This window comes from Hoplias malabaricus, chromosome X1 (assembly GCF_029633855.1).
Source record: "Hoplias malabaricus isolate fHopMal1 chromosome X1, fHopMal1.hap1, whole genome shotgun sequence".
Lineage (NCBI taxonomy): Eukaryota > Metazoa > Chordata > Actinopteri > Characiformes > Erythrinidae > Hoplias > Hoplias malabaricus.
The window spans coordinates 14,941,527-14,955,844 of record NC_089818.1 but is presented as its reverse complement, the minus strand read 5'-3'; the positions used below and the strand labels follow the sequence as shown (position 1 = coordinate 14,955,844).

The window sequence follows — 14,318 nt, the reverse complement described above, 5'->3', positions numbered from 1 at the left end:
ACTATTTTTTTCACTGTTAACTGCCAAAACAACATAAAAAAATAGGGATCCAAATCACAGACTTTGAGATTTTACCTACATTGTTTCTAGGGGAGCACAGCAAGTCTGTTCACACAGTGTGATTTTGAGTTGAAAACAGAAAGTGGTTCTGGAGACTACCAGAAATTATGCACATTCAGAATAGTGAGTGGTGAGGTGAGCAGGGGCCTAAGGTCAGAGGAGTGATATTTGAGAACATTTTCAGAACACCAACACAGAGGATACTGGGTGAACACATCTAAATCTACACTGAGGTGAGGAGAGGCCCCAGAACTGTGTAACAGGGACATCATACAATACTTGCACTACAGCACCAATCTTGTCAGAGATTCTTATCAAATGAAAATATTAGATAAACTAATGCAGCTGCCAGGTAGTGTCGCAGTCACACAGCTCCAGGGGCCTGGAGGTTGTGGGTTCGATTCCCGCTCCGGGTGACTGTCTGTGAGGAGTTGGTGTGTTCTCCCCGTGTCCGCGTGGGTTTCCTCCGGGTGCTCCGGTTTCCTCCCACAGTCCAAAAACACACGTTGCAGGTGGATTGGCGACTCGAAAGTGTCCATAGGTGTGAGTGTGTGAGTGAATGTGTGTGTGTCTGTGTTGCCCTGTGAAGGACTGGCGTCCCCTCCAGGGTGTATTCCCGCCTTGCGCCCAATGATTCCAGGTAGGCTCTGGACCCCCCGCGACCCTAAATTGGATAAGCGGTTACAGATAATGGATGGATGGAATGCAGCTGCCTAAAGACTTCAGGATGAGAAAAGCTGTTCAAAAACGTGTATATAAGGTGTGATAGTGGTTTGTGAATTATGATCTGTGTTTGGTGAGTAATACTATACAGGCATAATAAGTAGACATTGGATGAATATGCATGTATATATTCAATATTCCCAGAAAGATTCTAATTACTTGAAGATCTGGTTGAGAGGCTTTAGGACCTGGTGGAAACCTCAGGCTTCTGCTGTAAATATAGCAGCACTCTGTGGAATCAGACTGACCTCTGCATTGCCTTTCTCATGCCAGCTCGTACACTAGGATACGGTTTTACTGTGTTTGTAAGACTTCCTGCAGATTTAAGGCTGAAGGTGAACTGAGGGTACCATGGCCATGTGAGGATTTTATGTAAGTCATGTAGGAGTTAGACTGGGCTGTAGTTTCTCTCTTTGTTCCTCACACAAACTGAGCTCCATGCTTCAGCTGTGTAAGGTTACAGAATCCCTGCTGATCAGCAACGCCCGCTCAGCATGCAGCGATGAGCTCATCCAGAAGGAGGCAGTCACACTCTGCATCAACGTCTCCAAACAGCAGCCCTTCCCCTCCTCCAGGGTCAGCACTTTCCGAGTGCCCGTCTACGATGACCCCAACGAGGACCTCTATAAGTATTTCGACCGCTGTGCTGATGCCATCCACAGTGAAGCAGGCAGAGGAGGCCGGACGGTGGTTTACTGCAAAAATGGCCGCAGTCGGTCAGCCACAGTCTGTGTGGCCTTCTTAATGAAGCACCAAGGCTTCTCTTTAACAGATGCATTCGAGGTAAACCACCAGCAATTGATATTTAATTTCCTATGGGCTCGCGGGTAATTTATATTATTATAAGCATGAACAAAAGCAGATAGTGTTTTTTGCAGACTATCTCTAATTAAAATGTAATTAATGAAATTAATCAAATTCTTTTTAATGGCTCCTATCCTTCTTGTGTGCATACTAAAATGCAACTGCATATTGCATTATCATATGACACTTGATGTTTAGACTTGTATTGTTTTTGACATTTAATAAGCAGCACCTTTTTTAATCTCATGACTGTTTCCACTTATATACTCAGGTAGTGAAAAGTGCCCGGTCGGTGGTGGAACCCAATCCGGGCTTTTGGGCCCAACTGGAGCGATATGAACAGGAGCTGCAGGTTAGAAGGTCAGCAAGCAGCAGCTCCAACATCTCTCCAAATTAACGTCACCAAGTCCTCAAACAGTATTTGCAGTATATAGTAGTAGTTTATGAACAACATGCAAAGTTGCAGATCCTCTAAATATCAGAATGAGGAGACAAGTGTGATCACACATGAATCATTTGAATATTTTAAAGCATAATTTGGGCTAGAATTAAATAAACACTTCTACTGATATAGTCCCTTTTTACTTAGTGATTAAATCCAGCCATATATATTTAGTAGCTTTAGAGTTATTTATGAATAATAAGTTAAGATTAATAACTGATTATTTAACCTGTAGTTTAAGGGGTTAAATACAGCGACTCAGGTTTCCACCTTAGAAAAGGATTAAACAACTCATTGTTGAACTGTGTTACTTACATACTGCCTTATATATTGGCCCTCAAGTCAGGTCTATAGGAAGAAAGCCAGTAATTTGTTATGCCTAATGAACCTTTAAACACTACAGAGTTCGGATTTCTGTAAAAGTAGATTGATTTGTCACTGATAGTGCTTTTGTTCCACTTTTCAGAACACAACAGAAACACAAATGCCTACAGTTTTCTCTACAGCGACTATTTTCACAAAGAGGACATGTGTTATAATAAAATATATAAAGTAAATATATTTTTTTTCATTTTTTTCACTAAAAGCAGATTTAAAACATGATGATATTCAGTTCTCAAGCAAGATCTCTTTCCAAACTCAGGAACTATCGTAACACTTAGGTATCGTTTTCCTACTTTATTATTATTATTATTATTATTATTATTAATAATAATTCTGTTATTTTGTTTGTTGTGGATCAGTGAAACTAGCAGAACGTTTGTGTAGAAAGTATAGATTCTGGACTTTCACTCCCATGTTTGTGTTTGAAAGTAGAAAAGGAGATATTTCATTCTTTAATTTATTGTTATTCTTGTTATTGTGTGCACAGAAAGAAGAAGACTCTTAACATTCTTATATTTCTGTTATTTGTGGCCTCTAAAAGACCTGCTGATATAGAATACATTTTGAATATGAATGCAAGTATTTATGTAATTACATATAAGTAGTATATCAAGTATTATATTTGCTCTGGACAAGAGTGTCTGTTAAAGGCCATAATATCAATACAGCTGTTGTAACTCTTGATTTCTAAGGGCTTATTGTGCTGAAAGGGCTTTTGTCTTGTTAGCAGATATGCTGTACCTCTTTTAACTTATTGAATTGATTTTTAAGGTCAATACTTGTTTTGTTTCATAACTGCAAAGACAAATTTCAGAGCTACTGCATATTTATGATATAACAAAGCTTTCTCATAACAGGGCTTAATGTATGCAATCCAGATTTAAAATAGCCATATACTGTAGCCCGATAACACTGTTGTGTGCCTGTTTGTTATTATCTGGATCAATAAATACACTGTTTATCACATTCTGTAATATTTTTTTTAACCAGCTTTATTAAATATATGATTCCTCCATGCCATGTTTTCTAACCAATGACAAAATGCAAACAAATAGGCAGTTAGCAAAATTGGTTTTGTGAGGTAATCACAGTAAACAGTGTCTATAATAAAGCACAGATTTTTACTGTATCCATATTTGCCTTAATTATAGATTCCATTTTTAGGAGACCTCAATTCTTTTTTCCAAATATATCTGCAGGAATATATTTCCCTACTTCCAAAATAAGGTCCTTAAGAGTTAACTTACTTTCAGACCCATCACACTCAGTTATCTTCTCGCAGTGGACGGATAGGCACAAACACCTGTGGATTTTTTCAGATCTGAAATGAAGAAAAGTGGCCACTGTTTATCTGTTGGTCGTGTCAAAAAGAATTGAAATTCTGGTGATAAATCAAGGGCCTGTCACTTCCTTCCGGGTGTTGTCTATCCACTCCAGATAATTGGAGACTTTGGTGTAGATGCCCAGTTTGTCTGTGCGGCCACAGCCCTCGCCCCAGGACACTATGCCTGTGAGGAACCATGTGTTGTGGTACAGGGTCATCATGGGACCACCACTGTCACCCTGGCAGGCATCTTTGACATCCCCTATTATCCCAGCGCAAAGCATGTTTTCAGTCAGGTTTTTAACAGTATGTCGGGCACACACTTCGCGATCAACCAAAGGGACCTTGATGTAGCCGAGTTCAGAGCTGTATTGAGTATCTGTCTCGTTTTGTTTGCCCCAGCCGGTCACCACCATTTCTGTTCCATTGAGGTGAAGCACATGCTCTGCAAGCCTGCGGCTTGGAAGGCACGCCGGAAGGATGTATTGGGTGAATTTCACTGGAGTGGCTAAACGCAGAAGGCCTATGTCGTTGTCATACGTTACTGAGTTGTACTCTGGGTGGGGGATGATGTTTGATACACGGATGGTCACTTCACTGTCCTCTTTCATAAACCTCAAATATTCACCTAAAGAAATGCAAAATGAAGTGTCACTTACAGGTCCTGGATCATCAAAGCTAGTGGTTTCTTTTGTCAAAAGCTGCATTTTGACACTCCTTGTAAATTTGACTACAACAGCTACTGGAACAGCTAACAACATTACAGAAAGCCTAACTGGTTAAATTCTACCTGTATTTATGAGACGTATTACTCATTATCACATTCCCTGTAACCTATCTGTTCATTCTAAAATATAAAATAAATGTTCCCAAATAAGAAAAAAAGTTGCATACACAATAATGCTTCATCGTGTGTTTGCTATCTGCCTGATTTAGCGGGAAAAGGAAGACATACCTAGTCTGACACTGAAGCGTATGCTTGCCTGGAGACAATGGGCAGCAGTGAGGACCCAGTTTTCATCAATCAAAACTCCACCGCAGTGAAAAGTCCGTCTGGCATTCAATAGAAGTGCCTAGAGAGCACAAAATATATTCTGAAATATCAGAAAAGACTCCTCAAGTATCTTGAATGTGGGAATAAATATCCAAAGGCTTGAAGTGGATTGTTAACAGGAGCAAATGCAAAGTAAAGTCTGATATCTAATATTACGTTTGGGGTATTTTTTGACCAGCAAAGTAATTATTGGAAATCAATTTCAAAATCATGATTCTTGATCTTGATGTTCCTTCTATGTTTAAAATATTAAATTAATACCTGCCAGGGACTTTCTCCTTTTTGGCCAACTTCACCACCGACAAGCCATGGCATTATAATTTCCTTTGGCTTAGTACTGTGAGAAGACTTGGCGATCAAAATCTGGCCACATGAGTTTTCATCTGGAAATTAGAAATAATTACTATGCTTTTTTATTACATTTGGCATTCATATCACTCATATCCAGCTATTTTAACTAATTTGTTACCAAACAGGAATAAATACTACATGGGTTGTCTCCAGAAATCTAATATTTATCCATATCTACTGTTATTTTAATTCTTGTAGTCTATTACAGTCAGAAGGAATATTCACCCGTGGGGATACACTTCTTGTTTTGCTGGAGCTGGTAACCTTCGACACAGCTGCAGAAACGTCCGTCTTTGGCCTTCCTGTCATGGCAGTTATGGTCACAGTCACCATTTTTCATTGAGCAGTTAAAGGTGATGCTTTCTGAGGGCCAGGTCACACATGACCATTAGAAGACAGTACTACCAACCCTTTGTTTCTTGCTGTTCTACTATCACTTTCAACCAACAGTGAGCAGAATCACTGACCAACTCCAGACAAAAGAATATAACTACTTCTTCACTCGTTCAAATCAGGAAAAAAGTTACAGTTATAAATAAATATGAAATTAACTAAAAAAAGCAATAAATTATTTAACATATTTTGTCTGTGTGAAGCCCATTAAACATGGGCTAGCTGGGTTCAAGGTGGACTTTAGGTCTGTTGTACCTTCTAGCAAAAACAAATCATACCTACGTACTGCTCCCAAAACTCCAACTGTAAGAGAAAAGAACTGATTATTAGTTCATATATTTCCAGGCACATTTGGTCAGTTTTAGTTTACACTTTATAGTTACACATATTTATGACTGACCGTTGCCTCTCTGTTTTCAAAGATCTCTCTGGCCTCCTCAAAGTTACACAGTTCCTCCACACACTCTCGCTCCATTGACGCAGGCTTGAGTTCTTCCAGGAGGCTGTTAGCTCTTCTGGTGCGCAGGAGCATGTTAGCCTTTGTGCTGCTGTAGAAAACTGATACATAAAAGACAGGGCTAAAAAGAGACGGATACTTAACTTAAAGCTCCACCTTATGTATCTCATTTAGTTAACATCAATAGTCCAGGATTTGTTTGGAGTTTGTCATGATCAAATATTCAAAGACACTGGAATTCTGTAATGTTCCCAAAAAATACTTACTTGGTTACTTTGTTTGTTTGTCAACAATTCCCAAACCATGCATTAAAACATTTTTATTTCTGTTATATTGAAGTGAAATTAAGGTTTTAATTCACTTTAGATTTATTTTTCTTTATTAAATATGGGCATCTTACCTGACATAGTGAGAACCATGGAAATACAGAGGAAAATCAAAAAAAGGCAGAAGAGGAAGGGTGTTCTTGCCATGGTCTCATACACACTGTTGAAATATAAGTATGATAAACATAGATTTGATAAACATAGAGGGTTTTATATTTAATTAAAAAATTGCATTAAAAAAACAACAGGAAGGAGTTGCTCAGTAGAGTGATCAATGTGTAGTTTATAAGAACACAGATTTGGTTTGACTTCTCACGATGAAGGATGAAAAACGGAGTAGGTAAACTTAATACTGGACATTAACTAATTACTCAAATTATATTTTGTTTATTTGACTGTGTTCTAACATTTGTGTTTTTAAACACCTTCTGTACAGAAATATCTTTATGTCTTGTGCTGTCAATGATACAATTCATGTATTATTTAGAATGTGTATAAAAACACAAGGCACTTCAGTTGTTCTAATTTCTCATTGATTTATTCTGGTATGTTCTCTAAATCTATATCTCACCTCTGTCCCATTTTACTATGTAAAAACAGACATATCTTACCAGATTAGCAGATCTGACAAGTTTGCTGTGATTCCTTCTTAAAGTGAGAATTTTATGGAAAAAGGCATTAATGCCTAGCTCTCTCTGTTTTGTCCTGAATCCCTATGATAAACATTGCAAGAGTAAGCCTTAGCAGTTAGACCAAGCTCTGACCAACACTGCTGTCCAAATCAAATATGTGTGTGTGTATGTATGTATGTGTGTGTGTGTGGGTGTGTGTGTGTGGGTGTGTGGGGGGGGGCAGTTTCACCAGCAATCTTTGGGTTTTGATTTTAATAGTGCAGTGATATTTAAGTTGTTAATAAAAGTATTTATAATTTAAGGCAAAATATTTAGAAAATAGAAGGTCATAGATTTTACTGTGTTTTTTTTCCCATCTATGTTTCTATATATTTATTATATTTTAAAGTTCTAGTCCAAGCATGTTGAACTGTATATTAATGATGTGTTAGGTACAGTTATCAAAGATGAGGTGGAACTTCACCTCAATAGGAGGTGCTACTTACAACTTGTGCTAGCTTTCACCATCCGAGCTTTATCACACATTGTGGTAAAAGAAAACCTAGCTATAGAGTGGAAAAAAAAGTAAGATACAAAGTAATCATTCAAATTTAAACAAAGTAACAAAAGATGTTCCAGGACAAAATGTGTCGCTGGTGCAAAGCACAGCAGCACCTTGTTGTAGAACAGTCCCTAAAAGCGAGTGAGTATATGAAAAATAGCGCCCCTTTGTGGTGCAGCTTTTAAAAATGAGTGAGTATATATACATGTGTGAGTGAGTGTATTACAAGCCAGTTCCATGAGGGTCTTTGAATCTAAAAAAGAGCAGTAATGGTTAATGTGGTGTTTAAATTGTGTTAATGACTAACTAATATCTGTTTACTGATAGTCCACAGTCTGTTGATACCATCTGGTCAGTGCAAAATAGCCCCACAGTGCAAATCACTAAAAACAACTAAAGTTTAACGCATACTACACTATATTACATGTTCCAATGTCCTCATGTTTTATTTATGATTCAGCTTGAGAAGGAGAAATCCATGGCCAACATGATTTATGTGGTTATTGAATCATTAAATATTTTTAATGTTTAAGTTGTAGCATATTTATAAGCATGTTCATGAATGCAAAATATAACTGAATTTTCACACTGTCTCATTCTTAAAAATGCTGAGTAATTAAATACATGATGCTGTTAAGCCATATTTTTTACAAATAAGCAAAGTGCAATACAAACAGAAGGGCATTTAAAAAAGGTTTTATTCAGGAATTGTGATCAACAATGCTATACCCCATCAGGTAAAGAGATTTGATTTTAAAGTTTGCAAACTTAATTTAATTAAAAGAACAGTCCCTTTAGAAATAAGGTACCTAAGCAAATTGTTTATTATGTCACAAGGTGGAAGGGGGGGATCAGTGGTGATATATGTCTGTTTTGTATAGTTTTAAAATGTGGATATATAATATATACAAAAAAAGTTCCTTTTTATTTCTGAAAAGTAGCAGATGTGTTAAGTATGAAGATCAAAGTTTGTTTCCAGATGTTCTCCTTAATCGTATGTATTCATTAAATCCACAGCACACTTGATTAAACATAAGGAAGCATTTATTAACTCCTAAAAAAAATGGCTTTGCCATTATGTGAGGGCACCTCAAGTTCCAAGTCATCCCCTTGCTGCATACACTGCCCTGTTCCTCCAGAAGAGTACATTACAAAGAGTGTTTCCTCAGTCACAATTGCAATATTTAGTGATTCAGTGAACACACAATTACATGAATTAGTATAATAACCTACATTTGTAGGACTGCATTGCAAGAATAGCTTGATTCCCACTGAACACAGACACTCATCTGGGACAATGATTTGCAATAGCACAGAGTAAAAAATAATTGTGATGCGCTGGAGGGAATGTATACATATTGCATCCTTCTGTGATTTCAGTATTGCTAAGGCTGAAAAATGATTAACATACACAGTGTTGTGCAGCCGTGTTACCACCCTGACATAGTAAACAAGAAGCCCAACAAGTGAACATGGTGAGTGCACAGTAGAGGTGTAATCCCAGTAATTGATCAAGGGACTGTCACATCTTTCCGGGTGTTGTCAATCCATTCCAGATAGTTGGCGACTTTGGTGTAGATGCCCAGTTTGTCCGTACGGCCACATCCTTCGCCCCAGGACACTAGGCCTATGAGGAACCATGTGTTGTGGTACAGGGTCATCATGGGACCACCACTGTCTCCCTCACAGGCATCCCTAACCTTGCCTATAATTCCAGCGCAAAGCACATTCTGGGTCAAGTTATTGACCATGTGGCGGGCACACTCTGCATGATCCACCAAGGGAACGGTGATGTAGCCAAGAGCCCGGCTGTAGTGGGACGCTGTCTCGTTTTGTTTGCCCCAGCCGGTCACCACCGTTTGGGTCCCGTTGAGGTGAAGCACACGCTCTGCAAGGCTGCGGCTTGGTAGGCACGCAGGCAGGATGTATTGGTTGAATTTCACTGGAGTGGCTAGACGAAGGAGAGCTATGTCGTTGTCTACTGTCAAAGGGTTGTACTTTGGATGAGGGATAATCTTGGACACAGGGATGGTCACTTCACTTCCTTCATTCACAAATCGCAAATAGTCACCTAAAGAGACAGAAATGTTAACATCAATGTCTACGTCAGGCACTAGAGGGTGACAGTTCAGGTTTGGTGTATTCAGTGTCTGTTTCACAGGGGCACAATATTAGCCTGAACAGCTATTTGCACCTGTGAGTGGTCACCCTTCAATATCATGTAACGGCAACATTAAAAACCATCTGATTTAGAACAAAAGAAGAACAAACCTAGTCTGACACTGAACCGAAGACTTGTCTCAAGACAGTGGGCAGCAGTGAGGACCCAGCTTTCATCAATCAAGACACCCCCACAGTGAAACTTTCCTTTGGCATTCAATATAAGAGCCTAGAGAGCACATACACAGATCAGTGGTACCATAATGACCTAATGTTACAAATGCAGTTTTTTTTCTCACAATACAGGTCATTATCATGCATGTCCTAATCATGTAATGATGCACTAGTCTATACAATTACTCTACCTGCCAGGGACTGTCTCCCTTTCTGCCAACCTCACCACCCATGAGCCATGGTGTTATAACTGACTTGGACTTCGTACTGTAAACTGACTTGGCGATCAAAATCTGCCCACAGGAATCTTGATCTGGAATGCAGAGAGAAACCATGAATCATTGAATACAGAAGTTATATTTAATCTGTATTCACATAAAGCCTTCTGTGATTTTGAAATGATTCGGCATTCACACTCATATTAGCACTCAGTTGTTCATTTATATTCAGCTAAAATGAGAGAAGGTATGAGCACATATCCTCACTTTTTGGAGTACACTCTTTGTAGTTTTCGTGGAGTTGGTATCCTTGGACGCAGCTGCAGAAACGTCCGTTTTTTTCCTTTCTCTCATGGCAGCTATGGTCACAGTCCCCATTGTTAACTGAGCAGTTAAAGGCTGTGATTTCTGTGGGACAGGCAACACATGACTCTCAGAATGCCATCCAGCTTTCACTGTAATCCACCTTCACACACTTTTAACACTTTGGAAAAGTACCAGTGGACTACACACTACTCTGCCATTAAAACGTCAGCGTCACAACTGTGCTGGGAATGGCCCACTATCTAAATAATAACAGGCCAGTGTGGGGGGGTTAGAGTTGTCCCTTTTCAATGATGCATGTGATGCTACAGATGAGATACAGTTCTTAATGACAAACCTGCAAAGTGCACTTAAATGGCTTGTAGTTTTTTCTGATAAAACCTTTCCACCCAAAATCATTCTGTCAGTGTCATTTCACCATCTGACAATGATATCTGGGTTGTAACTAAATTTGCTTTTCCACATATCTGAACACACTGTAACTCCATTTCTAGCACCAGGCTTGTTTACATATTTTTAACATACTGGGGAATGACTATAAAGACCACTCACCTTGACCTGAAATGACATTTGCCTTTCACATCTCTTATAGTCTCTGATGAAACTGTAAATGTGGACTCACGTATTTGACAGTGTTTTCCTTCAAAGCCAGGGTTGCAGTTGCAAACATAGGACTGGTACTGATCCACACAAGGCCCATTCTGGCAGGGGTTTGGGATGCACTGGTTGCCATCTGACATACATAACACTAGACTGTAGTGTTTTGAGTATGGTGCCACAGTATAGCTTTAAAAACAGAGAGAAGATACATACTCACCTACATACTGAGTCCAGAACTCCAGCTGTAATGAAAACAAACAGAGTCAGGTATTTGACCATTAGCATAAGATGTTCAAGTGATATCAGTGACTGACCGTGGTCTCTCTGGTCTGGAAGATCTCTCTGGCCTCCTCGAAATCACAGCGCTCCTCCACACACTCTCGCTCCAGTGACGGAGGCTTGAGTTCTTCCAGGAAACTGTTAGCTCTTTTGGTGCGCAGGAGCATATGAGCATTTGGGCTACTGTAGAAAACTAATACATAAAAGAGACAGGACAAAAAGAGAGAGAGAGAGAATTCAACAAAGGGCTATACATGCAAATGTTTGTTCAAAAGCACTTTTAAGTCTGAACTAACATTGTTTAATATCCTCTATTTATAATAAAACAGTCCACAAAGCAATTCCTCTGTTTATTCATTTATTTGTTTAAATTCTTATTTTTTATTTTTCATTTGTTATTAGTCCATGTTTATATATTAATGTTAAATATTTATTTATTTAGTAAAATAATTTAATAATCAGATTGATTTACTATTTGTTTTAAATATCACTTATTCTGACAAATGTAGAGAGTCATGAGAATCTTTTTTCACCTTCCAACAAACAGATCAATAGTTTCTTGGTTAGTCTTGAACAATTTTGCCACACATTTATTTCAGTTAGATTAACCAAGGATTGAACTCATTAAATATGCCATTGATTTAATATGAAATATCAAAATTTGCCAGCCTACTTGATGTGCTGAGAGCTGTAGAATCCCAGAGGACATTCAGCAAAATAAAGCAGAGGAAGTATCTCCTCGCCATTGTCACAAACCTTAGACAGAACGAGATCGAAATCCTTATGTTACCAAAGATATAGTGGTTACATAGTGTAACAGTTAACCTAAACAACATTATTACTATCATAGTAAATTACTGCAATTTAATCCCATACTATACGCATATATTGTCCATAGTAGAACATGTATGAAACAACAATCACACAACGCTCTATAAATTAATTACTGCATCTAGTTTTAAAAAGTAAAGGCAGATTCCTCTTACCAGATAAAGAACAGATTAATACAGTCTGATTCCTCCTTAGATTATAGATACATAAAGAAACACAGGCATCACCATCACTTAAGTAAGTTGACTAAGTGTAGTCCTGTCTTGTCTTTAATCCCCAGTCGTCAACACTACAGAAGTAACCTTAACAAGATCTGAACTTTTTCATTCACAAAACCATACACTGGTTAGAGAATACACAGAACTGCTAAATTAATATGATCCAAAACCAAATAACCATTTTACTTACTTACGTATGCTGAAAAATATAAAGGGAGCAGGAATGCTTGATGTGGTGTTTAAATTGTGTTAATGACTAACTATCATCTGTTTACTGACAGTCCACAGTCTGTTCCAAGCCTCCAACCTCTGGTCAGCCCAAATTAATGGACAAATGCAAATAACCAAAAACAGCCAGACTTCAAGATCAGAACATTTCTCTCTAAAAATATAATGCCTGGTCTAAAACAATACAAACTGCTTTAGATAGAATATGCTCTTTAGAACACACATACAGATCAAGGGAATGAAATCCCATCTGTCACAACAGTGACCGTAAATTTTATTATTATTATTTTTTGTAGCTCTAAATATGTTCCTGAAAAATATGTTCATTCATTCGATATATTTTCTATATTTTCTTAATATTCCAGCACAGATATATAAATAAGAAAGTATCTCAGTGAAATATGTGCCATGTCACATGTTCAGAGTAAACTGTCACATGACCAGAACTGTTGCACCACAAGAAGAGGATGACTGCATCGAAGCCCTCAAAAAAACAACAACAACAAAAAAACAAATAGGTTAATAGAGTATTTTAACGTAAATAGAGGACAACTGTTTTTGAAACCGCTTATCCAGTTCAGGGTCGCGGTGGGTCCTGAGCCTATCCAGAATCAATGGGTGCAAGGTGGGAACACACCAAGAAGGGGATGCCAGTCCTTCACAGGACAACACACACACTCACACACTTACACCTATGAACACTTTTAAGTCGCCAATCCACCTACCAACATGTGTTTTTGGACTGTGGGAGGAAACGAGCACCTGGAGGAATCCCATGCAGACACAGGGAGAAGGAGACAGTCACCCGGAGCGGGACTCAAACCACCAACCCCAGGTTCCTGGAGCTGTGTGACAGTGACACTACCTGCTGAGCCAGCATGCCGCCCTAAGGTTAATAATCACATATAAATTGGTTATTTATATGTCTGGAAAACATTTGGGATTAAATGGGTTAACTCTGATATTTACCTTGACAAATTTTATGTTTCATATATATTTCCCAAAACTTGCCTGAGCTCCTATCTGCGTTCTTCACTAGGGTTAGACTTAGTGATAGTAGGGTTCATAGTCAAAAGTAAAGGGTAATGTTTACATTCTGTAACACAATGTGTCTGAGTGAAATGGACACCTCTGTTGGGCTGTTTAACTCCGCAGAAATAAGATATTTTCTCCTTAAGCTCTTCTTTGTTTTTTTAATCACAGTATTCATTATGATTCTATAGATGTACATACAACATTTCTAAAGAGAGATTTCCTCTCTCATAAAAGGCCTTGAATGATTGACATCTTGAGTAGAATTTAGCTTTGTTCGTCATATTAATTATTTATTCATATATTCATCTTCTGTAAGGCTTTCATTATGGTCAGGGTCCAAGTGGGTCCGAAACCTACTCTGAATCATTGTGTGCAAGGCAGGAAAACATGTTGGACTGCCAGTTCATCACAGGGCATTACAGACTCACCCAGTCTCACACACTTACATTGTGGACAATCTCACACACTCACCCAGTCACTCTCACACGTCTGTGGAGAGTGTCACACACTCACCCAGTCACTCTCACACGTCTGTGGAGAATCTCACACACTCACTCTGTCACTCTCACACATCTGTGGACAATCTCACACACTCACCCAGTCACTCTCACACGTCTGTGGAGAATCTCACACACTCACTCTGTCACTCTCACACATCTGTGGACAATCTCACACACTCACCCTGTCACTCTCACACGTCTGTGGAGAATCTCACACACTCACTCTGTCACTCTCACACATCTGTGGACAATCTCACACA

At 38.6% G+C, this 14,318-nt stretch overlaps 3 protein-coding genes across 4 annotated transcripts; 1 reads left to right on the top strand and 2 right to left on the bottom strand.

Moving 5' to 3' along the window:
- The first annotated feature begins 1,038 nt into the window (after positions 1 to 1,038).
- Positions 1,039 to 3,342, top strand: LOC136675696 (dual specificity phosphatase 28-like). Its single transcript, XM_066652403.1, has 3 exons — positions 1,039 to 1,566; positions 1,859 to 1,947; positions 2,496 to 3,342. Exons 1-3 carry the CDS (start codon positions 1,222 to 1,224, stop codon positions 2,566 to 2,568), a joined length of 507 nt encoding a protein of 168 aa, XP_066508500.1. The 5' UTR covers positions 1,039 to 1,221; the 3' UTR covers positions 2,569 to 3,342.
- A 60-nt stretch (positions 3,343 to 3,402) lies between these two features.
- Positions 3,403 to 7,070, bottom strand: LOC136675695 (vitamin K-dependent protein C-like). The gene is made up of 8 exons (XM_066652402.1): positions 6,930 to 7,070; positions 6,393 to 6,478; positions 5,936 to 6,093; positions 5,814 to 5,838; positions 5,368 to 5,505; positions 5,053 to 5,174; positions 4,693 to 4,810; positions 3,403 to 4,365 (listed from the first exon to the last, which is right to left on the bottom strand). Exons 2-8 carry the CDS (start codon positions 6,463 to 6,465, stop codon positions 3,806 to 3,808), a joined length of 1,194 nt encoding a protein of 397 aa, XP_066508499.1. The 5' UTR covers positions 6,466 to 6,478; positions 6,930 to 7,070; the 3' UTR covers positions 3,403 to 3,805.
- A 1,074-nt stretch (positions 7,071 to 8,144) lies between these two features.
- Positions 8,145 to 13,383, bottom strand: LOC136676121 (vitamin K-dependent protein C-like). 2 transcript variants are annotated; one of them, XM_066652984.1, is made up of 9 exons: positions 13,249 to 13,383; positions 11,920 to 12,002; positions 11,282 to 11,439; positions 11,185 to 11,209; positions 10,990 to 11,100; positions 10,311 to 10,451; positions 10,017 to 10,138; positions 9,763 to 9,880; positions 8,145 to 9,562 (listed from the first exon to the last, which is right to left on the bottom strand). In XM_066652984.1, exons 2-9 carry the CDS (start codon positions 11,990 to 11,992, stop codon positions 9,003 to 9,005), a joined length of 1,308 nt encoding a protein of 435 aa, XP_066509081.1. In that variant the 5' UTR covers positions 11,993 to 12,002; positions 13,249 to 13,383; the 3' UTR covers positions 8,145 to 9,002. The 2 variants fall into 2 exon arrangements, with proteins under 2 accessions (XP_066509081.1, XP_066509080.1); XM_066652983.1 differs by lacking the exon at positions 13,249 to 13,383 and adding an exon at positions 12,233 to 13,217.
- Between the last annotated feature and the right edge of the window lie 935 nt (positions 13,384 to 14,318).